This window comes from Vulpes lagopus, chromosome 12 (assembly GCF_018345385.1).
Source record: "Vulpes lagopus strain Blue_001 chromosome 12, ASM1834538v1, whole genome shotgun sequence".
Taxonomy (NCBI): Eukaryota; Metazoa; Chordata; class Mammalia; order Carnivora; family Canidae; genus Vulpes; species Vulpes lagopus.
In genome coordinates this window covers 42,844,387-42,868,049 of record NC_054835.1, presented here as the reverse complement: position 1 = coordinate 42,868,049, position 23,663 = coordinate 42,844,387, and the positions used below count along the sequence as shown (strand labels likewise).

At 50.9% G+C, this 23,663-nt stretch overlaps 1 protein-coding gene across 5 annotated transcripts in view; it reads right to left on the bottom strand.

Moving 5' to 3' along the window:
* Positions 1–21,856, bottom strand: part of MPP2 (membrane palmitoylated protein 2) — a 28,224-nt gene extending 6,368 nt beyond the window's left edge. The window contains exons 1-7 of one of the 5 annotated variants that reach the window (XM_041727201.1): positions 21,607–21,856; positions 20,028–20,091; positions 18,877–18,940; positions 13,842–13,942; positions 1,372–1,524; positions 1,099–1,248; positions 483–710 (exon numbers count right to left, since the gene is read on the bottom strand). In XM_041727201.1, the coding sequence (XP_041583135.1) occupies positions 483–710; positions 1,099–1,248; positions 1,372–1,524; positions 13,842–13,942; positions 18,877–18,907 (663 nt within the window). In that variant the 5' untranslated portion in view covers positions 18,908–18,940; positions 20,028–20,091; positions 21,607–21,856. Of the gene's footprint in view, positions 1–482; positions 711–1,098; positions 1,249–1,371; positions 1,525–13,823; positions 13,943–15,470; positions 15,553–18,876; positions 18,941–20,027; positions 20,092–21,291; positions 21,327–21,606 lie in introns of those variants that run through there. The other 4 variants (XM_041727198.1, XM_041727199.1, XM_041727200.1 and 1 more) reach the window with 4 other exon arrangements.
* Between the last annotated feature and the right edge of the window lie 1,807 nt (positions 21,857–23,663).

Here is a 23,663-nt window from a genome sequence, read left to right as displayed (position 1 = left end):
AACAAAAGGACTCAAGAGTGATGGGGCCTCTGCTCAAGCCTGGGGCCAGGGACTCATCCCTTGAGGAGAAGGCAGGATCGCTGGGGAAGGGACACAATCCTGGCACCTAATGCAGGATCCCTCAGTCCACCCACACCCTCCGCTTGGAACAGGGAGGCCTGGCAGATGACTAGGGAGCCAATAGGAGAAGGGAGACTGCAGCCAGATCCCCATCGTCCACCAACCAGGCAGCAGCCCTACAGGCCACGCCGCAGCCTGACACTGCGCATGCACGCACCCAGTACACCTAGGCTGGTCCAGGGCTGCCTTGAAACGGGTGCTCACATGTATATCCCAGGCCTTAAATGTGCACATGTCCCTCACATGTGCGTATGAGTGCCCAAGACTGGGGCTAATGCATGAGCATGTGGGAGATGGGGCCTCCCACCCCGGGCCTGTGACCCTGGCGGCTGCCTCCTGGCCCTCGGGCCGGAGGGATCCACCTGGCGGGGCAGATGGGGCTCCTGGTAGCTGGGCAGGATCTTGAGGATGACGCTGCCGCTGGCACTGCGTAGGAGCTCCTGCAGCGCACGAGGGTCGCTGCCCACCGGCTGCCCGTTCACCTCCTTGATGATATCACCCACGTGCAGCAGGCCTTGCTGAGCCACCATGCCCCCGTGCAGAATGCGTGCAATCACCAGCTCACCGCCCTCCACACGGAACGTCACACCCTGGGGGACAGAGGGCAGGTATGATGAGGCCCCAGATGCTCCAAGCCAGAATCTTTAGATGGGTCTCCTAGAAGCCCCGCCATTCCCATCCTCATCCCCTCCACCCCGGCCTCGCAGAGTCTCCTCTCCCATCGTTCTGCCCAAATTCTTCAGTTAGAGGGGCATTTGTGGAGAGAGAGGGGGGCAGAGTGGAGAGGGTTCTGGTACATGTGCGCAGCTCGGATGCACCATGTCTGTGGTCTCCTGGGGCTGCATGGGCCCGTCCCTGGGCAAAGCTGGTCCCATCTTGGTCTTTAGCCCTTTCCTGACCAGCTTTGGTCCCCATTGGTTATTCTCAGTGCCCTCCCCAACCCCAGATCACACCTCCAGCCCTGCCTAGCAGCCTCACCAGATGCTCTCCAGCAGTCTTTCGGATGCCCACCATGCGTACTGCGTCGGGAGGTACTGGCTGGTTGCTGAAGGTGGGGTCCAGGCCAGGGCTGGGGGGTGGTGTCTCATAGGTTTTTGAGGCCACAGAGTCATGGGTCTCCAGGAGGGACTGAGGAGGCAGTGGAAAGAGAGGGACCATGTCCCATGGTCCCTTCCCATCCCTGCTGAAACATCCTGTAAGCCCCCATCTGCGCAGCCTGCCCCAAACACCACCCCACCCCAGAGCAGGAACCTGGAAGTGAGGCTCCTGGAGGATCCGGGCCAGCTCTGCGGCTGTGCTGCTCTGCTCTGCCAGCTGTGCCAGGTCCCGAAGGATCTCCTGCACCAGCTCCAGATTGTTATCCCGCACGGCCTCCAGCTTGGTCTCCTCCAGCCGCTCGTGCGCCTGGAGGATAAGGACAGAACAGGTGACACCTGAAGCTCCCTGAGAACCCTAGGGTACCAAATACTGTCCCCTACCAGCTCAGATCCTGACTTCAGACCTCACCCTCAGCATTGCATCAGATCCTCCCTCACCCAGGCACAAGCACGCTCGCTCATGTGCAGACACACCTTGCTGCTTCCTTATTTCCCCAAAATGAAGACTAGGATCCTGTTTATAGAAGGGAAAATACAAAGGACAATCCTTCATTCCCATCCTCTTGTCACAGAGAGCCATTAAAATGATCAAGCTGTCCCCAGCATCACCTCCACTCCCCTACCCCCCAGGACCTTATAAGCATGTGAATTCAAGGACAGCTTCTTCTACCTGACATCATGGTCTTGGGCATCCTGTAGCCCAGGACGAGGAAGCCAGGGAGGTGGAGGTCACAGGGACCCAAACTTGGGTCTCCAGACCTTGAGGCCAGTGCTCCCAGTGAGGGAGGGGACAAGAAATCAATACAATTGACCTTTGAGCAACATCAGCATTAGGCACACCAACCCTGCACAGTCAAAAAAAATCCATATGTAACTTTTGACTTCATGAAAACTTAATTACTAATAGCCCACTGTTGACTGGAAGTCTATGGATAACATAAAAAGTTGGTAAACCATATCTTCTATGTTCTATTATTATATACTGTATGTTCTATTATTATACACTGTATTCTTAAAGTAAACTAGAGAAAAGAAAATATTAAGGAAAATATATTTACAGGACTGTACTATCTTTACTGAGAAAAATCCACACATAACTGAACTCACACAGTTCAAACCCGTGTCGTTCAAGGGCCAATTGTCCATGGTATCAAGAGAAGGCACTGTACCTACTTGTTGCTCTACTGACTCTGGACTTTATGACAGGATGCTTCAAAAAGGGGAAAGGAAGCTTTCACCAGAGACCAGCCCAGCTGGGACAGTTATGTTAGTTGGGTCAGGAAGTAAGGAGTGCTACTTCAGGGATATAAGTGAAGACTTTTTTTTCTCTGAGTCATTTGAAAAATAAATCACTTCACCCCAGAGTACTTCAGCCACACATCACCTAGGAACACACCGGAGATCTGCCACATTGACTACAATACCATTATCACATGCAAGAAGTTCAGCACTGACACATTGATATCATATCATCTAATAGTCTCTATTTAAATGTTAGCTATTGTCCCAAAAATATCCCTTATCGGTTCCTTGTTGTTGTTCTTTCTCTGATGGACAATCTCATCAAGGACCATGTGTTACCTTTGGTTGTCACAACTTTTTATTCCCTTTCATCTAGACCAGATCCCAGTGCTTTTGGTCTTTCGGGACATTTTACAGTTCAGGCAGGTAGTTTGTAAAATGCCCCACAACTGGATCTTTCTGATAGTTTCCCCATGATTAAATTCAGGCCAATCATTTTGGCAAGAGTTCTAAACATAAGTGATCTTGTGTCTTTCCCATGCCTTGAGATCATGTGACTATTCTGCTCCCCAACAACCTTTCACTGATGAATTTAGCATTTATTCATGACTCCTGCCTAAATCAACTTTTTTTTTTTTTAACAGGGGAGTGTGGGAAGGAAGAGGGAGAGAGAGAGCCCCGAGCAGGCTCCCTGCCCAGCACAAAGATGGATGCAGGACTGAATCTCATGACCCTAAGATCATGACCTGAGCTGAAATCAAGAGTTGGATACTTAATCAACTAAGCCACCCAGGTGCTCCAGTCAGTTCTTAAATTGGAGGTTGCAAAATGGTGATTTTCTACCTCTGTTACTACTTCTACATTTACTAGTTGGCATTCTACTATAAGAAAGAGCTTGTCCTTTCCCTCTCCCACCCCTCCTCCCTCTTGCCTATACCCCCCTCTCTGTCTCACTATGGATTCTTTTCACTCTGTGTTCTAAACCATCACCATCACTATCTTCATTGTCTCAATTTATCCCAGATTTGTGCACTGGGAGCCCCAAACACACCTGTGTCCTTTTGACATCTCCCCATCATTCCTTGAGCACCTTCTTCCTTCTGCCACAGGCTCATCCTGTACTTTCCCTAACCCAGGTCTGGGTTCAACAATTTCTCCTAGGAATTCATATTCCTTTCGGCAGGGAATTTAGAAACCAAGATGAGGGCAGTTGGTACGCAATGCTTCTGGGGTGTCACTTCTTTAAAAGCCATTAATCAATACTGATTGTTCCAACTAAAATCTAACTGCAGGATTTTCCTCATCTTCTCCCATTCCATATTTGTACCTCCCTTCTCCCTCAGTAAGAATTTGTTTCCCAATAACATTTAATATATTTACTTATTTGTTCTATCCTATAATATTCAGAAAGATTTCAGAATTGCTGAACTACTGCTACTACCTATCACAAACTTAAGAATCAAGATTTATCTACAGTTCTTTTTGTTCTCAGAATAGACTAAAAACACTTACAGCATTAATGGGAATGTTCTATATCTGTGCTGCCCAATGTGAGAGCCACATGTGGCTGTTGAGCAATATGATAAGTACAACTGAGAAACTGAATTTTTAATTTTATATCAGCATTTGGGTTATTTTCATTTTAAGTATTTAAATAAATACATGAGGCTGGTGGCTAAGAATATATCTCACATCGGGTATAAAGTCAGAAGATTGTGAGCAAAAGTTATTAGGGTTGGGATGCCTGGGTGTCTCAGCGGTTGAGCATCTGCCTCTGGCTCAGGGTGTGATCCTGCTCTGGGGATCGAGTCCCACATGGCACTTCTTGTAAGGACCCTGCTTCTCCCTCTGCCTATGTCTCTGCCTCCCTCTGTGTCTCATGAATAAATAAAATCTTTTTTAAAAAAGGTATTAGGGTTAATTTCCTTTTCTGGGAGCACCTGGGTGGCTCAGTGATTGCACATCTTCCTTTGTCTCAGGTCATGATCCTGGGATCCTGGGATCAAGTCCTGCATTGGGCTCCCCACTGGAAGCCTGCTTCTCCCTCTGCCTGTGTCTCTACTCTAGAGGTAATAATTTTCATTAGTTCTGGTTTATTCTATTTCTTTTCACAAAAATAAGTAAATATTTCTCTTTTTTACATAAAAGATAGAACACTATACACACTCTTTGATTCCTTGAGGTTTGTTTGTGTAATTAGCTTGGTTTGTTGTTTTGTTTTCTTTTTTACTTAACGATATGCCCTGGAAATCACTCTATGCTGCTATGTGGAGATCTTCCTTATTATTATTTTTAATTACTATATTTGACTTACTGTGTAACATAATTTATTCAACCAATCCTATGGGTATTTAAGCTGTTTCTAATATTTTACTATTGCAAATAAAGCTGCAGTGAATAACCCAGCACAGCTGTTGTCTATCTGTAGAGAAGTCTTCCATGTCAACTCCTGGATCAAGCAGGAGATACAAGTATGATTTCCTTAGATATTGACAACCCCCTTCTATGGGGCTTGGGCTGCTTTGTCCTTTCACCAGCATTGGATGAGAGACTTCCCTGAAACCTTGCCCCCAAAGTGTCTGCCAATCACTTGGATGAGAAACAATCTCTCAGTGAGACTCGGCTTCCATTTTGCTTATTGAGTGAAGCTGAGCATCTTTCCATATGTTTAAGAGCCATCTTTATATCTTCTCCTGTAAATTGTCTCCTGCCAATTTTTCTATCAGGTCTTGTTTCTTTTTTTCTTTTTCTCATTTTTAACATATTTTCTATTTTGGAAAGATAAGCCCTTTATCTGTGATACCTCTTGCTAATATTTCCCTTCTAGCTTGTCTTTTGATTCTGCTTATGGCTTTTTGTCAATACAAAAAAATTTTAACTTAGTTAAATTTATTAATACAGGGCAGCCCCGGTAGCGCAGCGGTTTAGCGCCCCCTGCAGCCCAGGGTGTGATCCTGGAGTCCTGGGATCGAGTCCCACATCAGGCTCCCTGCATGGAGCCTGCTTCTCCCTCTCCCTGTGTCTCTGCCTCTCTCTATCTCTCTCTCTGTGTCTCAAATAAATAAATAAAAAAAATTAAAAAAATTTATTAATACATGCATCTGAATTTTAAGGCTTCGTTTAGCGGGGGGGCGGGGCGGGAGGCTTTCCCCACACACAGATCCATGTTTTCTTCTAGAATATATATGGTTTATTTTTTTCACATTACATCTCTGATCTGCTTTGAGTTTATTCTGATGTATGGCGTAAGTATGGATCTGCTTTGATGTCTTTCTAAATGATAATCCAGGTATCCTAATACCATTTATTAAAAGTCCATCAGAAAGTTATTGTTTAATTTTCTATGTGTGGGGCAGCCCTGGTGGCTCAGTGGTTTAGTGCCGCCTTCGGCCCAGGGCCTGATCCTGGAGTCCCAAGATCGAGTCCCACGTTGGGCTCCCTGCATGGAGCCTGCTTCTCCCTCTTCCTGTGTCTCTGCCTCTCTCTCTCTCTCTCTGTATCTCTCATGAATAAATAAATAAAATCTTTAAAAAAAATTTTTTCTATGTGTGATGATGGTAGTATGATTTTTTTTTAAAAGAATATTTATCTTTGGGATGCCTGGGTGGCTCTGCAGTTGAGCATCTGCCTTCGGCTCAGGGCGTGATCCTGGGGTCTGAGGATCGAGTCCCACGTCGGGCTCCCTGCGAGGAGCCTGCTTCTCCCTCTGCCTATGTCTCCTCCTCTCTCTCTCTCTGTGTCTCTCATGAATAAATAAATACAATCTTTAAAAAAACAATATTTATCTTTTAGCTATATGTACTGAGATACAGATGAAATTATGTCTGAGATTTGCTTCAAAATAACTTAGGAAAGAGGGATGTAGGTGGAGGTATGGATAAAACAAGATTATTTATGAGTTGTTACATGTTGATGTAAAGTAATGGATGATGCGAGTTTGGAAGACATTTTTGAAATTTTTCATGATAGAAAGTTTTGCAAGCCCATGAGATGGGAAGATTTTAATAACACCTCACAGGGATATTCTGAGGATTCAGTGAGACAGTGCCTGGCACTTAACAAGTGCTCAATAAAGGCTAGCTTCTTTCTGTCTTCTCTTCCCCATACAGGGGTGAAGAGCATCACACATCGGGGGAGAGGCATGTTACCCCACAGTGACCTAAACCGTCCTCTGGCAGGTGTGCAGCATTTCAGACGTACTCCCACAGCCTGGATGGGCATAGCCCTCCTGCTGGGGGAACAGACAATTGAAGTGGCAAAGAGTAGCACTCAGGAACCAGCTACACCCTGAGGTTCTTCTGACATTAGAGGCATGCCTCGGAAGGTTCCACCAAAACCTATGTGATCCTGTCATTTAGTTCAGCACAGCCCACCAAGCTTCAGTTACCAGCATTTAGGATGATGCTGGGAGCCCAGCAACTATGTTTCAAGAATAAACAAAGGCACTCAGGGACACGACCATCTTACCATGGCCTGGTAACGTGAGCACAGAGGTCACCCATTTCAGCATCTTCTGCTCCACTGATGGGGAAAACAAATTTCCCTAGGAGCTGTCACCTAACCAAGACGAAGCCACTCCCAAGCTGCTTACCTCCCATCTCTGACTTAATGATCCTTCCCTGCAGGCTGGTCCATTCATCCTCCTGTGGCTGCCCTGGGCTTCTTACCCACAGATATAAAAGCACAGCTCTCCAAGCTCAACCCTCACAGCCCAGAGGAAAATTTAAGCATCCAATCATCCAAAAACGAAAGAAACACTACAGCAGGCTGATCTAAACAGCTGAGTGACCAGTGCTAAGAACACCTAACATGTACTATAATTTGCAACACACTTTTCTGGGACTTTGAAAACCCAGAAGTGGATGAACCCTATCCGTGTTTCATGATATTGGTTTGTTCATGGCTTCTTTTTAGTGAGTTGGTAGTGAATTAGACATTTTTGTAGTAGCATAACAGGGATCTAAGAACTCACCACTCAAATCATAAATGAGGATCTTGGCAATATCCTACATCTAAAACCACATGCACCATCCACCCATCCACTCCCAGAAATCACCATCTTGATTCCCTGTGATCATCATGCTCTAGCTTCCCATTTTACAGTTTTATTGTATTTCTGTATTGTACATATTCCTAAAACTAATACCATTTTTAGTTATTTTTACCTTTTTTTAAACAGCAGGGAATTGTGCTATACATAATTCCTGGGGACCCAATTTTTTTTCACTTAACATTATTAAGTGAAAAATTATTTTCCGTACTATTTTTTTTTACCCACTATTACTTGGCTAAGATTTACTCTCATTTTTCATTTCACTTTGTTTCACTTTGTTTCACCTACTAGTTTTCACTTAATATTATTCTCTATAATTCATTCTTTTCCCTCCCATCATGGTCGTTCATTTTAACCACTATATTATATTCCATTTGTGCGATTATGCCACATTTTATTCATCTCCTCTCCTGGGTGAGAGCAGCTGGGTCATGTCAGGTTTTTGCCATTGTGAATGGTGCTGCTATGAACATTCCAGTCTGTATCTCCTGGTGCACGTGTAAGAGTTTCTCCCGGGGACAAAATGGCTGGGCCATGGGTACATCTATGCTCAACGGTAAAGCAGCATATTTGCAAAATATCTCATTTAAACATCACAATGACCCTGTGAGATTAGTAGTCTCAAGGCCATTTTCACAATAAAGTATCTGAGGCTTGAGTGGGTCAAATGAATTCCTTCACAGTCCACAACTCATTGGTGTACAGCAGGGATTCTGGTCAAAGTTTCCTGACTCCCTGAGCGCCTCCACTGCTGTGGTGCCACTATCCAGGCACTTATTTTTAGAAAGCATGCTCTTGGTACGTGCACACCCTGTAGTATTAGATGCACCAGGCCCCGCTACCAGGAGACAGGAGAGTGGTTTTGAATTTCTGTGGGAACTATTTGTTGAATTCTGCTCGGAAAATCATCTTTGGCACAGCAGGGACTCAAGTTTATTCTAGACCAGAAGACTGGACCAAGTACACAGCTGGCTAATGGTGCAGCTGGTGCTTGAACCCCAATCTATCAGCTCCTGATCCACAGCTGTAAGCAGACTGCAAAAGCAGAAATGCCACACAGCCACTTCTTAGAGAGCTCTTCCCTCTGCCCTCCCACTCCAACCTCTCTGATCTTGCAGAAGACAAGGAATTCTCATTTGAAGCCTAGGCTCATAATTAAATAGCTCAAACACTGGGAAAAAAAGTCCCAGAGAATGGTGTGCCAGAAGGTAAAGTGACTCTTCTATCTGGAATTGACAATGTAATTTGTTTGGGTCCATGGGACATTAGCAAATGTGATGCAAGCAGAGGACTGGAAAATGCTTGAGACTTGGGGCTTGTCTTCCCATGCTGCTGAGACTGGACCCCTCCCTAGAAGATGAGAGACCACACCATCCTAGACATCACAGCCGTCCCACCAGAGACACCAGCCATGTGAATGGGAATGTCCTAGAACACCTTGCCCTAACTGAGCAACCTAGACCAGAAAAACCACCCAAGCCATCAAAAAGATCATGAGACATAAAACATGGTTGTTTTAAGCCACTAAATTGTGGGTGGTTTGTTACGCAGCAGAAGCTGGATGATATACTGAGCTCCCCACCACTGTAGCTTCCACTTGTCATGTTCCTTGGTCAGAGTCTCTATTTCAGTGACCTCCCCCGCCCACCTCATCCTTCATTCTTCTAGGACACTATCTTGCTTTGCCAACTCTCTCACCCTGGCCTTATCATAGGAGTGGAGTCCTCCCAATGAACTCCGGTCCAACGGCCAAGACTGCTTCGTAACAACTCCTTATGATTTGAAAAGCATTTCTACATCTATTACTTTCCCCATCCCCGCCATGACTCTGAAAGAGAGACATCTTTATCCCCACTTTTCAGAAGAAATAACTATTATCAGACACACTAAAACCACACAGCCAGCCAGTGACTCTTCTGACTCCAAATCCTATGTTCTTTCTACCTCGTGTCATATGGATTAGATCACAGGCCTTCCAGCTGGCAGATGTCCCCACTGTAACAGTTTGCCTGAATTTCTGAATGTCACTTGACTTGGATTCCTCACCTTAGCCTTTCCTGTTGTTGGAACACCTGCTGCTGGATCCCGATGTCACTCACTTGTTAGGGCCGCCACCTGTTGTCTGCAGCCAACCCCCTGGATTTACAATCCATTGGCCAGATCTGACTTCCTTCCAGAGCCTTTAGGGTTTGTCCCCTCAGGCCCAGAGAGGAGCGGAAGGAGCCCTTCCCATGCTATCTGCACAGCCCCAGAGGAAAGGCAAGCTTCCCTCCACAGGAGGAAGGGAAGGAGATTAATAGTTACTCCAGGCAATTCCAGCTTGACTACTCTTGAGTGGAAGGGCCACTGCACCAGGAGAACCAAGTTTTTGCAACTAGATCTTTGATCCAAGTGCTTTGTCTGTTAGGTTAGAAACGATCTCTGTACCTATAATCACTAAAATTAATGAGGAGTGAAAAGTAAGTCCTGTTGTCCAAAGCAAGTCATGTGGTCAAGCCCAGACTGAAGAGTGGAGAAACTCTATCTTTTGATGAGGGAAGTGACAAAATTCCATTGCAGAGAGTCACATGTACAGGGACGGGAGCAATTCTTACTGAACTCAGACAGGCCTTTATGGAGATACATCTTGCTCCTCTCACAGCTCGATGGAGAGAAGCTACAGGGTGCCCTTAGCCCATCAGCCTCTTATTGGGAGTCTCAGTATCAAAGAAAGGTCCATGCTACTTTTTCTTGTGCTTTATGCATCTAGAAGCCTCCTGGGAATCCCTGGGGAGGCAATTCTGACCAGCTCATCCCCAAGAACAATTCTGGAGAAGGGAGTTGATGTTTACAATCTGATCCATTCATCAATAACTTCTCAGTGCAGCTGTGCTGTATACCAGGGTGACAGACTGGGGCTCCCTCGGGAGAACAAACTCTCTGATAGCTCACTCCCTGGGCCCTAGCACTGCCATGGGTACTCGGTGAACACGCACTAGACGTTCGTCAAATCGAAGATAGATGACTGAGGGAGTGACGAAGTCCTCCGGCCAGCAATCCCCGCACTGGATTGCTGGCGGGTGGATCAGACACCGAATACACTATGGGGGCAGTGGTGCTTTGCAGGGCGCCTTCCAACCCTGTGGTTCTGCTATCCAGAAAGCTCCCTATCTCATTGTCTCACTGTAGAGGCAACAGCTCACATGCCCCAGAGGTGATGCGGTCTAACAAATTCAACTCTGAAATCAGCTTTGGCAGGTTACAGGTGTGGAGGGTCAAGTGTCCACCCTGGAGAGACGCTCACACGTGTGCAGAAGCAGAGGACTGTGAGGAAGTCCTTAGTAGAGGCAAATCAACAACATGCCTGTCTCTCAGCAGAAGCAATAAATAAATACACCGGACTCTCTTTCATATATGGGAACACCACACAACAGTTAAAACAAATCTACCCGTGTCTACATCTATACTTATGTCAATAATCACATTCCTTCACTAAAACTCTCACAAACCTAAGCGGCTCATGCTATTATTCCATTACAGAAAGTGTAAAATCCCCTATCATAGGGGTGGATTATTTACACCTAAATACATCTGTAGGTGAGATGGGCAAACATTCAGGGGGTAGGACATCATCAACCCCAAGCCAGCGGTCACCTGCGGGGAGAGAAAGCAGCGAGTGTGAGACAGAGAGTCACTAGCTGCATCATACTACTTCTGTCTTACAAAGAAATAGCAAGGGGCGTCTGGGTGGCTCAGTCGGTTGGGCGGCTGCCTTTGGCTCAGGTTGTGATCCCAGGGTCCTGGGATCAGGCTCCCTATTTGATGGGCAGCCTGCTTTTCCATCTCCACTGCTTATTCTCTCTCTCTTTCAATTAAATAAATAAAATCTTCTAAAAAACAAAACAAAAACCCAAAGAAATAGCAAGAACATAAGACAATATGGCCAGCATTTCATCCTGGAGATGACACTCAGAGGACTGGTAGGCTTTCTCCTATACTCTTTGTACTCATTCATTAAGCAAACATTCAGTGGGCACCTACTGTGTGTGAGGCACTGTTCTAGGCCCTGGGCACACCCCTGCCCCTGAGGAGCTGCTCACATTCTCTTTGTTTGAAACATGCATGATTCCTTGTGTTTATGTTTAATACATGAATATGGTCCTTGACCACTGAATGAAAAGCACTCTCCCTTTCTCCAATCCTCTCCCCCAAGTCTGCTTGTTGTCCTCCCCAGAACATTCCACTCTCACCCTCCGTGGTTAGCAACCTCCCCAAGCTTCAGCCATTCCACAGATGAAACGTTCCACATGATGAGGCTGTGTCTCCAGGACACGGTGTCCCCTCCGGTGGGGCCTGGCCCGTCTCCTGGTCCCCCTCCACACTCTATGACAGAGCCAGCCACAGCTGTCCTGTGACCCACTCCCCATCCCTACTCTGTGGAAAAGCTGCCACCTGACTGTACCACCCTCTCCCGCTGCCTCATCACCATCACCGCCAACTTCCTGGTCACCCCACCACCATTCCCTGGGACCCTGGGCCCCACCTCGGTCTTCTCCCACCCCAATGCCCACTGTACCCTAGGTCCAACACCATCCCACATGCAAACCTTCCATTTCTGGGCCTCTTTAACATCACTGACCTCCCAGTCCACTACAGCCACACCCTAAATTGTCACATCACCCCCGCCCCAGAGCTGTCCTCCTTGGAAACCTCCCATCTCCCTCTCTCTGACCTCTGACTTCTCTTCCAGCTATCCACTCTCTCCCCAGACATCCTGTGACCTCAGGGAGCCCCCAGGCCTTCACCTCCATTTTCGCCCTGCCTCTCTGTCTTCTCCTGACACCCCCCAACCCCCTCAGCCTGGGCCCCAGAGGTGATGCTCTGAGCTGCTCCCTCTCCCCTGTCTCCGTCACACCTTCCCCTGCATCTCAGCCTCCACAGCCCACACCCAGCATAAAACTTGGCCCAAAGCCACTTCCTTTACTCCCAGCATCCAGGGACTGAATCACCCCACCCCAGAAAGTCACACACCTGCCACGGACCATCTGGGGCCCTGTTCATCCTGCTCCCTGGCTTTGGTGGGGTCCCTCTCCTCTCCTTTCAGCAATTAGTTGAATCTTCATTTCCAAATGGTCCTGCTCAACCTTGACCCCCAATTTCCAGCAGACAACTGCCCCCTTCTCTGGAAAAATCTGAGTAAGTAGACATGATTCCCTATAACTCGTTGCCTCCATCCCAGGGGAGGGGGCAACTTTCTACCCCACCCTTACTCCCCCAACCCCACCTCGAACCCCGGGTGGCACCAGCCTTTTACTTCCCCTGTGCAGAATCCTGGGTGCCTTGCTACCCCCATCCTTCACCTTCCACACCCAAACCCCAAGCACTGCCAATTCACTTCCTAAATACTTCTTTTATCCTCCCCTCCTGTTGCCACAGGTCTAGTTCAGAGTCATCCCTAACTCTGGTCTTTCCAGCTCCAGCCATGACCCTCCAACCATCCTCCATGTGCTGCCAGAGGGATGCTCCTAAAACACTATATCATCACACCCCTGCTTAAAATCCACAAAAGGCTCCATGTCATTCACAGGACATCACAGGATGAGCCCCAAGCCCTCAGCACAGCCCCCAGTGCCCTCCACAACCTGTCAGCATCTCTGCAGCTTACATTCTCTATCTCGTACCTGAAGCTCCAGCCTAACACCAACATTTTCAGTCCTCCACATACCTCTGGCTCTTTCTCACCTCTGTTTCTGCTCAAGCTCTTCCTTTGGCCCCAAATGCCCTCTCCCTCCTCCTCAGTATTCCAGATTCAGCTCAAGTAGCCCTTCTTCCAGGAAGCCTTTCCTGGCTACCCCAGGCCAGGTTAGGCATCTGGCCTTTATATTCCCAAAATGCCTACTGCATCTGCCTCTATCATGGCCATTACCAAATTGTTTCATAACTTTCTCTTGTGAGTTTCTCCCCCACCTGATGCGTGGCAGGTGATCTTAAAAAGACATCTGCACAAAATGCCCAAAGGTAGAAGGACAGGCAGGACAAACTGTGTATTAGAGATTCCAATGCACAGGCATGCCCACCCCTCACCAGTAAGACTCTTCACAAGCTGGCAGGCACACCCATCCACAGGGGCATGTCCACACTCTCACCAGCCAGGCATGGGACAGCCCGCCACCTGCAGTCATACACAGTCATCACCTGGGCATGGATATTCATGGAGAGCCCTTCTACAGGTCTTCTGTGCCACCTGCCCCACTTCCAGGCACCCTATGGCCAACACCCCATAAACTCCCTAGGCACAGTGCCCTTATGCCCACCTCCCTGGAACACTATACCTTGGCCAGGGATCTTACTATGGGACTTTCCATAATGCCTCGAAGGAAGATCAGGTCCAGTTCTGCAGCTCCTGTAGCATTGGGGAGGGATCCCAGGTTGTCCAGAACTTGCTGCATGGCTGGGGAGAAGGGGCAGGCAGTGAGACACAGGTACCAGCTGGGCACAGGAGACCAAAACACAGCATAGCAACCCCACCCTCCTACCCTGTGTCCCACAGAAGACAGTCCCTCTCCGGCAGCACTGCCCCCCTGCACAGCACAGGCACTCCAGGCCCCTGGTCTAGGGGTGAAGGAGGAGGTCAGTTTCCTTGGCCTACTCTCTAGGCCCTAGGTAATGCCTAGGCAGGTGGGAGGCTCTAGGAAGCAGGAAATGGACTCCAAGGTGGGGAGCAGTTGTCAGGTTCTAGGTTCTACCCTGAATCAGAGAACCATAGATGCCTCAAGCAACCTCTGGATGGGCTGAAGTCTCAGGATTCAGCCCCCTGCATCTAAAGGGCTAAGGGATAAGAGAGACAGTACTTGGAGCATGTACCTGAGTATAGGCCCAGAGTCAAGCAAGCAGCCATGAAGGAGGCTAGAGCCTATGACAGTAAAAAGCATAACTAATTCTGTGTGATTTTTCAAAAGTCAGCATTCCCAAATGGCCTCAGTCTTTCCTTCCTGTAAAATGGGTGGGTGGAACTGGATAGTGTCTACAGGCCCTTTAGCTCTGACAGAGACTGACCTATTATCATTGAGAAGTTAATATAGATCATAGGAAGCCAAAGTTGCGGCCCAGAATATTGACAGGAGCTGGGGAGATAGGCACCCTGGAGTACTGTGGGCACCAAAGGGCAGACGTTAGTCTAAGTCAACCCAGGGATCAGCAAACCCTCAGCCAGCCATGGGACATAACCAAGTACATGAGATCACCTGACACTGGGCCACAGCAATGGCTGCTGAGATCTGAGGTAGGGGTTGTTTTTACCCACCCACGGAGGTGGGAGCTCCTGGCTGTGGCAGGTTCTACAGGGAGGAAGGGAGGAGCAGAGTGTGCCCAGCTGGGGGCAGAGATGGGCAGGGGTTATCATTACTCTGCCATCCAGCCACCCACGCCTGTATCTACATATCAGCACTCAAGCCGTGGAGGGTGGTGGGATGGATACAGTCCCTGGTTCCCTCTCACCACTCTTGTCAGAACCCCCTCCTCCAGGGAGGAATAGGAATGGGGAAGAGGGGCCATTGAAACTAGAGAGGCAGACATGGCTCAGGGACCCTCTCTTCCCCTCCTCCTCCTCTCCACCTTCTCCAGAAACAACATCAAACCCACCCTCTAGACCCCTCCTGCCCAGGCCTGGGTTTGGTGTTGATCAGACACCTGCAAGGGCCTTAGTGGCCTCGGAAAGAAGCCAGCGCAGGGACCCTTCCCACTCCGCCAGGGTGTCTAGGATCCACCCTCCCCAGCCATCCTCACCTGCAGACTCACGAACCTGTCAGCCCTGAAGGAGGACAGAGCCGGGGGCGTCAGTGCCCTCTGCCCAGGCCGGCTCCCTTAGGCTTCGGGAGGCCCGCTCCCAGGGCACCCTCTCCGGACGCCCAAACCCCGAGGTAGGAGGACGGATGAAGGGGCCAGCTTCCCCCCAGCCTCCCCGCCCCGCCTTTCCCTACCTTCCCTCCGGAGATCGGCCTCCTCGGAAGAGCCCAGGGATACACCCTCCAAGGAGGCCTCGCTGCCGGGGCTGCCCGCCATGGCTGCCCCCCACCCCCGGCTCGGGGGCTCCCGGAGTAGCCTCCACGCAGCCGTCGCAGCCGCCCCAGCCCGCCGCGGGCAGCGCTCGAGGAGGCGGGACTCGGGGAGCGCCCTCTGCAGGATCAGCCAATAGCAAGGCTCCGTCTCCCTGACCGCCTCGCTGATTGGCCAGAGCCCCGGCCGGGCGCCGCGCGGTGGGGAGGGGGCGGTACAAGGGCTGAGAGTCGGGCGGTGGGAGAGTCCCCGTCCTCGCGGCGCCTGGTCCCCGACCCCACCGCACCCCGTGTTGGCACCAGCGGGAGTGAGGAGGGGCGGCTGAGGGGAGGTTTGTGGAGCAGGGGGGGTAACTCTGCTGCCCCTTCGGAACCGCGGCAAGTGCTCAGAGACCCTCCTCTCACAGCCCCGCTGCGGGGAAACCGGGGCGGCGTGGGGATTTGGCCCCAGCTTGTTCCCGCCCCCCCTCTTCTGGAAGCCTCTCCTCTAATACACACGTGCCACTTCCTCCTCTTGCCCGCAGACCTCCACTCTATGTTCCTTCTCCAGGCCCCGTTTCCTTTACGATGACCCCCTCAGGATCAAAGGAAGCGCCCAAGAATGACTCTCTGTGCTCTGTCCGGAGCTGGGACACCCCTGTGGCCTGGGGCAAATACCTCAAGCCCCAAATGCCTCCCCCTAACTGCTAGCCATGGGGCACCGAGATGGGCGGGCAGGGAGGAAAAGGAGGGGTAGGGAGGGACACCCCCCTGGGCTGGGAGGGGGTGCCTCACAGTCTGACCCCACATCTCAGCACCCGCCCCTCCCCTCCCCACCTCTCCTTAGCTCCTCCCCTTAGGTTAGGGACCTTGCCCGGTGGGCAGGTCGGGCATCTTGGAAGGGAAAATGTATAGGTGCATTCTCGCAGCTGGGACATGGGTGGGCAGGAGCAAAGGACTTGGCAGTTAGCCCAACCCAGTGTCTCCATTCCTCTGATACCCTGTACCCATGAGGACACCGCCAGCTGCTGCTGCCACCAGACAGCCATTCCCAGAGGAGTGGCACCAGGTCGAACGCACCCCTGGTTGCCATGGCAGCAGGAGGGATTACACACCAGGACATTAACCCAGGGATGCAAGAGAAATTTAAAGGGACAGCTCCACCTCAAAACAGTCCACATCCCAGCCTTGATTCCAAGAAAAGAGGAAGTGGAGTAAAGAGGGAAGAGAGTGTAGAGCTATAGGTCTGGAGACTCAAGAGGCAAGTTCTCTGAACTTGCTGATGCCATAGCCCACATATTTCCCAACTCATCCCCAACCCTCAGGAAAGGGGCCCTCGACTTACTAGAAGTAAAGTTGGGTCTCTCTGCAAGAATACATTCACACCATCTCCCCTCCACAATGCGGAGGTTCGTGTTGATCCATGGGGAAGGGAAATGTTAGCTTTTACTCTGCAGATCCCAAAGCTGGAATCTCCCCAGGAAGGGAGTGGGGAGAGGGAGGGTGACCCTGACCCCAGAGGCGGTAGCACAGCTGTCTGGCCTGTAGGAAGCCGAAATGGCCACCAAATGAGAAGCAGCAGACCCATCATTAGATTTCTGAGGCTAAGAGCCAATCTAGACTAGGGTGGGCAGAGAGGGCCACCTGCAGGAAGGGCCAAGAGACTTATAGCCTTTGGGTCACACATCATCCCTTTATAGAAGAGGAAACTCAGGATCCAAGAGGTTAAGCTGCTTGTTCCTGTCCTCCTTCCTTTGGATGCAAGAAGGCAGAAGTAGCCATGGCATAACACCCAGGAGATCAGGGGCCCCAGGAGTCCTCAGAGGAAGCATGCCTATACCCTCATTCCTGGCCTCCACTCCCTGCCTGATCCCCACTGCACCCATCAAGTGGCCTGCAGCAGAGAAGTCAAATTCTCTTCCCTCTACGCCCCTGCCAGGCACTATTAATGGGTTTACTGGATAGCCCCAGATTGAGAGGCCCTTAATCAGAGGCTCAGAGATGGGTTTAATTAACCCCTAAGCAGCTTACAGTGGGGCCCAGGTAGACTGGAGCAGCAGAAGAGCCCAGGAAGTCAGCAGGCTGGACACAACATGGGGATGCTGAGCCCTCTAAGGCCATCAAAGCTGGGGGACATTACTACAGTTCCTCTACTACATGGAGAAAAGGCCTTTCTTGGGGGATGAGGGTGTCACAGTGTAGGGTCTGGCCCACTTAGAGTAGTTTTCACTTTCCTGGTTCACTTTCTCAGACAGGAGAGTCATTCTAACTAAATTGGCAGACCTGGAGCATCTTGCAGAGGCAGCAGCAGTGCCCAGAGCAAAGGAAGGGGCCACACACGGGCAGGAGGCATCCAGGCAGGGCAATGTCAAAGGATTCAGAGCTCAACCAGAGTGGATCGCAGCATTAGGGCTCCTAGCCTCTAGCATAGGGAACTTCACCAAGAAAGTCCCCAAATGCACACCAGGGCCCATGAACCCCCAGAGTGGAATGCAGATTTTGAGCACAGAAGCATTTGTGTATGGTGAGGACCCACAGCTCTATCAGATTCTCAAAAGGGGATCCAGGACCAAGAAAAGTTAAGAGCACTTCTCTTGTCCAATCATCTTACCTTACAGATGGGAACACCTAGGTCCTAAAAAGGACTCAAGGTCACAGGCTAATTGAGTTAATAACCCAGCTGCACAGCACAGTAACTGTTAATACTCCAATTATAGGAATATCCTTTCCCCATCATAGACTTAGAGTTTCATATCCACCTCTTTATAGAAGAGGAAACACAGGTTCCAAAGGGTTAAATAATTTGCTCCTGAGACTTCCTAGCTCATCTGGGTGACCTGCTCCTTGCCTAAGACCTCCCACAGAAGCAAATCAGGCTTCCTGAACTAGCATTCTCCGAATGCAGCTTCTTGAACCCCAGCGAGCACAACCCCCCCCCCATCTCCCAAACATGTTGCTTTACTCCACCCATCTGGTGGGCACAGCATGGTGGACTTCTCAGCTATTCTGCTACAGTCCTTCCACCCCCAAGCCATCTTCCAAAGGCCAGGTCCTAAGGGCCACCTCACCAACCAGCCTGGCCCCAGGCCACTGCCCACCCCACCCCACCCCCAGCAATACTGTGGATCATCTCTGGGGCATTGCATGCCCCTGTCCTCCATGGAGGTGAGTTGTGCTGTGTCTCCAGCCCCAACCTGGAACAGGTGCAGCCGGGCCATAGAAGCTGCTCGAAGGAAAGGCTGAGTGGCAGGATGGAACAGCCATGTCTGAATTGCTACTATCCCCCCCTCAAGTCCCTGCCCAGCACTCTCCAAACTACTGATACAAACTGACATCCTCAGCCCCTTCTTACCAGACTCAGAGTTGGTGGCAGCAACTGGCATGGTGAGGTCTGCAAGGGCTCTGAAATGTCTCTCCTGGAGAAGGGGAGAGAAAAGAATGAGAAAGCACAATGGCAAAGCAATGCAGAAGGAATTAGGAAGGGCCTCCCCTCAGGATCAGGGCACTCCCCAGAGACTGCATGATGCCACAGTCCTGGGAAGCAGGAAGAGCAGGTATTCCATGCCCATTTCTCCAAGGAGGAGGAGCTAGAGGATCAGAGAGGTTAATTGCTTTGCTCAAGGTCACAGAGCTAATAAAGGGAGCTACGACTCTTTTATTATTTTTTAAGGTATATATCTTTTTTTAAGATGTATTTATTTATTTATGATAGAGGAGAGAGAGAGAGAGAGAGAGAGGCAGAGACACAGGCACAGGAAGAAGCAGGCTCCATGCAGGGAGCCCGATGTGGGACTCGATCCTCGGACTCCAGGATTACAACCTGGGCTGAAGGCAGGAGCTAAACCACTGAGCCACCCAGGGATCCCCGGTTTTATGACTCTTAAAAAAAATTGTGTTTCTGCCTGCTGTTTGTCCTTTATTTATTTTGGGGGTGGTAAGAGTCCAGAACTTGAGTCAAAGCAGGAAAGATGGGCATTCTTAGACTGTAAGCTCCATGAAGTCATGAACTGCATCTGTTTTATTTTGCTTCTGGATCCCAAACCTAGCCACTGTAGATGCTCAACAAACACTCATCTGGCTGGCTGACAGAAATGAAGTCATACTTTCCCGAGGCCTCTCTGACTTCCTCTTTCTCCCTTTGCCCCTTCTCAGTTCAGAGCTGGGACAAGGAAACAGGGTGCTCCGTATTCTCCAGGGGAGGGTGCAGGGGAGACCCCACTACCCTTCTTCCCTTTGCCTTCCTGGGCACTTACTGCAGGAGAAAACCCTAATTCCCAGTTGCCATGACAACAAGAGGCAGTGGCTCACAGCAGGGGTGGGGGAGAAGAGGAAAGCAGCTGGCAGTGCCCACTTTAGGACTGAATGCCTGCTGGGCCCTGGGGGTAGGAAGCCACAACTTCACCTCCCCCTAAAAAAAGGATTCTTCCCAGAGGGACCATCACCAGGTTTTGATATAACCCTCTCTAGTTCCATCCCTTCCACCCTCAGGCCAGAGCTGGTCACCTGAGCTCACGTAGCAGAAATTACAAAGGTCTGAAGATGACTCCCCTTCTTCCTGGATCTTCCCCTAAAGACATGGAAGAAAGGAGTTTTCAGGGAAAAGAGAGGCATCCCCTGTCGGGCTAGCACCCAGGCTGGGAGAAATGCCCAGAACCTACTGTGCCAGCCAGTGCCCCTGTGCCACCCCCTGCTGTCCCTATTCCTTCCCTCCTCCCTCATCCAAGGTCCTGACCACCTGAAACCTGGAGCTGTTCTCCCTGACAGTCAGTTACTGGCAGAGGGGACTCCAGACATCCTCCTTCCTTAGAGACTGGAAGGTGAGAAGAGGCTGGGAGGATCCTGTCCCCTGGAGTCTTGCCCAGCCTGCCTGGGTTTTTCTCTGGGTAATCAGTTCCCACAGCATCGGCTAGCTCTTCCCCACCCCCACCCCAGCCTCTGGGAGGGCGGGGCCTGGCTTGTGCCCACATGAGAACAGCAGTGCCAGGCAAGCCAGTCTGGCTGTGGGCCAAGGTCCGGGGCCCAGGCTTCTGGGAACGGCCACCTCGGCTTCCAAAAGCCTGGGCCTCGGGTGTCCTCTCACCCCTACCTCCAGACTATCCACACCACCCAGGGTCAGTAGGTGATGCGGCCCCTGCGCGAAAGGGGGAGGTTTCCTGCAACCTCCCACCCACCCACCCCTCCACTAATAAGCATACAAAGAGGTGTTGGAGAGAAAGGTCTGACAAAGGCGCTTTGAAGACCGACCGGTCAAGGGGAGGGGTAGACAGACTGAGGGACCGGGGTCTAGAGACGTGCGGACCCGCACGCACCCCACCACCGGAGAGCCCCCGGCCCCACGAGCCGGGCCCTAACTGGCTGCGCGCTAGGACCTGGGGGAAGGGGGGCGTGTTGCGAGCCATCAAAGAAGGCTCTTTGCGAGCGCGCCCGCGGGAGACCGGGGGATGAGGTCACTGAATGGATGCCCCCCGCTCCCGTCCTCACTCTCCCCGCCCCCACCCCTTAGTTGACCTAACTTTCTGACCCCGGCTCCTCGCTCCTGGCACCGATCCCCTCTCAGGTCTCCAAACCGTAACCCTAGTCCCTGACCACGACCCGCCCCCCCTACAGCCAGGGAGGAGAAAGAAGCAGCGCTCCCCTCTTCCCAAGACCCCCTCCCGGGGAAGGTTAAGGTGTTGGCATCCCAAGGGGGTCGCGGGGGGCCACTGGGACCCGTGCAACCTCTGTCTCGCGCCCCCAACCCCGGAAGCGCGAACAGCGCGGTTCTTACGTAATGCCGGGCCCCGAAGTCCCCCGAATGCGCACAGCCCCCGAAGAGGCCTCGCGGGTCCCGGAGCCCCGCGCTGCTCGCCGGCGTGGAGCCCTAACCGCGCGGGCCAGCAGCCAGAAGCAGCGGGCTCTGATTTCTCTCTAGGAGCCCGGGAGGAAGGAGGGAGGCCGGCGGCGGAGAGGGAGGGGACCAGGCTGAGCGAAGGGGCCCGGGGAGACCCGACCCAGGGAACCGGACTCCAGGTGCTGTGCCAGGACGAAGAGGAAACAAGGGCCCTGGGGGTGGGCGCTGGCCCGGGAGTCGGGGGGCGCTTACCTGCGCCCCGGGCAGCCCCCGGCTCGGTGCGGCTCCAGCGCAGCCCGGCGCTCCGCGTTTATTGCTTGTCAATTGCTACCCCGGCTCTTAAAGCGGCGAGGCCTCCTCTGCGCGAGGGGGCGGAGACCGGGAGCCCAGAGGAAGGGAGGGGGCTCTGGCTGTCGCGGGAAAAGCCGGAGAAAGTAGCCTTTCCGTGCAGGTGGAGGGCAGGCGGGGAGGTGGTGGTTTGGAAGAAACCGCACAGCCCAAGATCCCCCCGCTCGCTTTCCACTCGGGGCAGCACGGGCTAGGACTTGTTCCCACTCTAGCGGCCCTCGGCGCCCCGCGATCCCTTAAAGGGGCGATGGTGAAAGATCGCGCCGCTCCCTTCTCTCAGCTTAGAGCCGCCTTTCAGTTCCGGGCGTGCTTCACCTTCCCCCGTTATCCTGTTTCCCAATTGGGAAAAGGAACAGGAGGAGTTTAGGGAGATCCCCAAGGCGCCAGAGACCCATCCCCACAGAGTCTTAGACTCAGCGGCAGCTTCCAAGGACTCGGATGGTGGATAGCTGGATTCCGGCTCTCTAGAAGAATTTGCAAAGACGAGGAAACGTCTTTGAGAGGGAGTTCCAGATCTTTTTAAAAAATATTTTATTTATTTATTCATGAGAGACACACAGAGGCAGAGATATAGGCAGAGGGAGAAGCAGGCTCCCGGCAAGGAGCACGAGGCCGGACTCGATCCCAGAACTCCAGGATCACCACCCAAGCCAAGGCAAACCTTAACCACTGAGCTACCCAGGCATCCGCAGATCTTATTTCAAGTCTAGACGGGAGAGCTGATCCATACCCCTGTCTACAGAATACAGAAAGAAGTAATTTGCTATCCTTCCTCAGAGTTCCATTTCAAGAAGTAGTGTTAAACCCACTTAGGTGTCTGCCTTCATCCAGCTTCCTCCAGCTCCACCACAGACCTGCTTGTGAAAGACAGTGTGGATACTTGAAGGGTCAGCCTGGAGACCACCCTTCCGCTCAGACAGCCTAGCATATGGGGCCAGCTGCAATACTTCTCTGACCTCAGTGTCCCCCACCCCCTTTGATTGCCTTCCAGAACATGCAGAGATTATTCTTCTTTCTTGCTAGCTAGGCTCCTAAAACCAGAAATGGATCCTGGTGCCTGGCTGGCTCAGTCAGTGAAGCCTGATGCTCTTGATCTCCGGGTTGTGAGATTGAGTCCCTCTTTGGGTGTAGAGATTACTTAAAAATAAAATATTTGTTTTTATTATATTTAGGTAGGCTCCATGCCCAACACGAGGTCTTGAACTTGTGACCCTGAGACCAAGAGTAGCATGCTCTAAAGCCAGGCATCCCCCAAAGAAAATCTTTTTAAAAATGAAAGAAAGAGAGAGAAAAATGGACTGCATCCTGACATTTGCTTAGAAATCTCAGAAATGGATTTGACTTGGGAATCCAGCCAGGAAGCGGGGGACTGACTGATTCCAAGGACCACAAGAGACTCAGTTCACCTCTGAGTTCTGGAAGGCATAAATTTGGCCATATAAATACAGGTGAAAGCATAAAACCAGACCAAACTGCTCAAAGGCCTGACATTTCCCTGCTCTCTCCCCTTACTGAGGGAGGAGAAGAAAGTTAGTGACCCCAGATGGTGGGGAATGGAATTGCAGGTTTCTGTTTCCAATCCAAGGCTTGGGGGAGCACACTGTTTGCAACCTCCTCAGCCCTCAAACTGGAAGATTCTCCTAATCCAACTCAGAAAAAAAGTCTCCTTTCTATTATGAAGGCTACCCTCCATTGTCACCTGTTCACCTCAGCTAATTGCTGAGAATCACTCAGCTAATTGCATTTGGTTGGGAAGGGGAAGGGTCTTGAATCCTTCTGAAATATGAATTACCTCTTTTCAATCAGACAACTATTATGCCATATATAGCAACCCACAGCAAACCTTCAATTCCATTCAGGATCCCCAAGACAAGATGGAATCCCAGATTCTGGCCCACCAGAATCCAATTTTTATTCTTACAAATTGTCTCCCCCACACACATCCCCTTGTAGTCATTCAA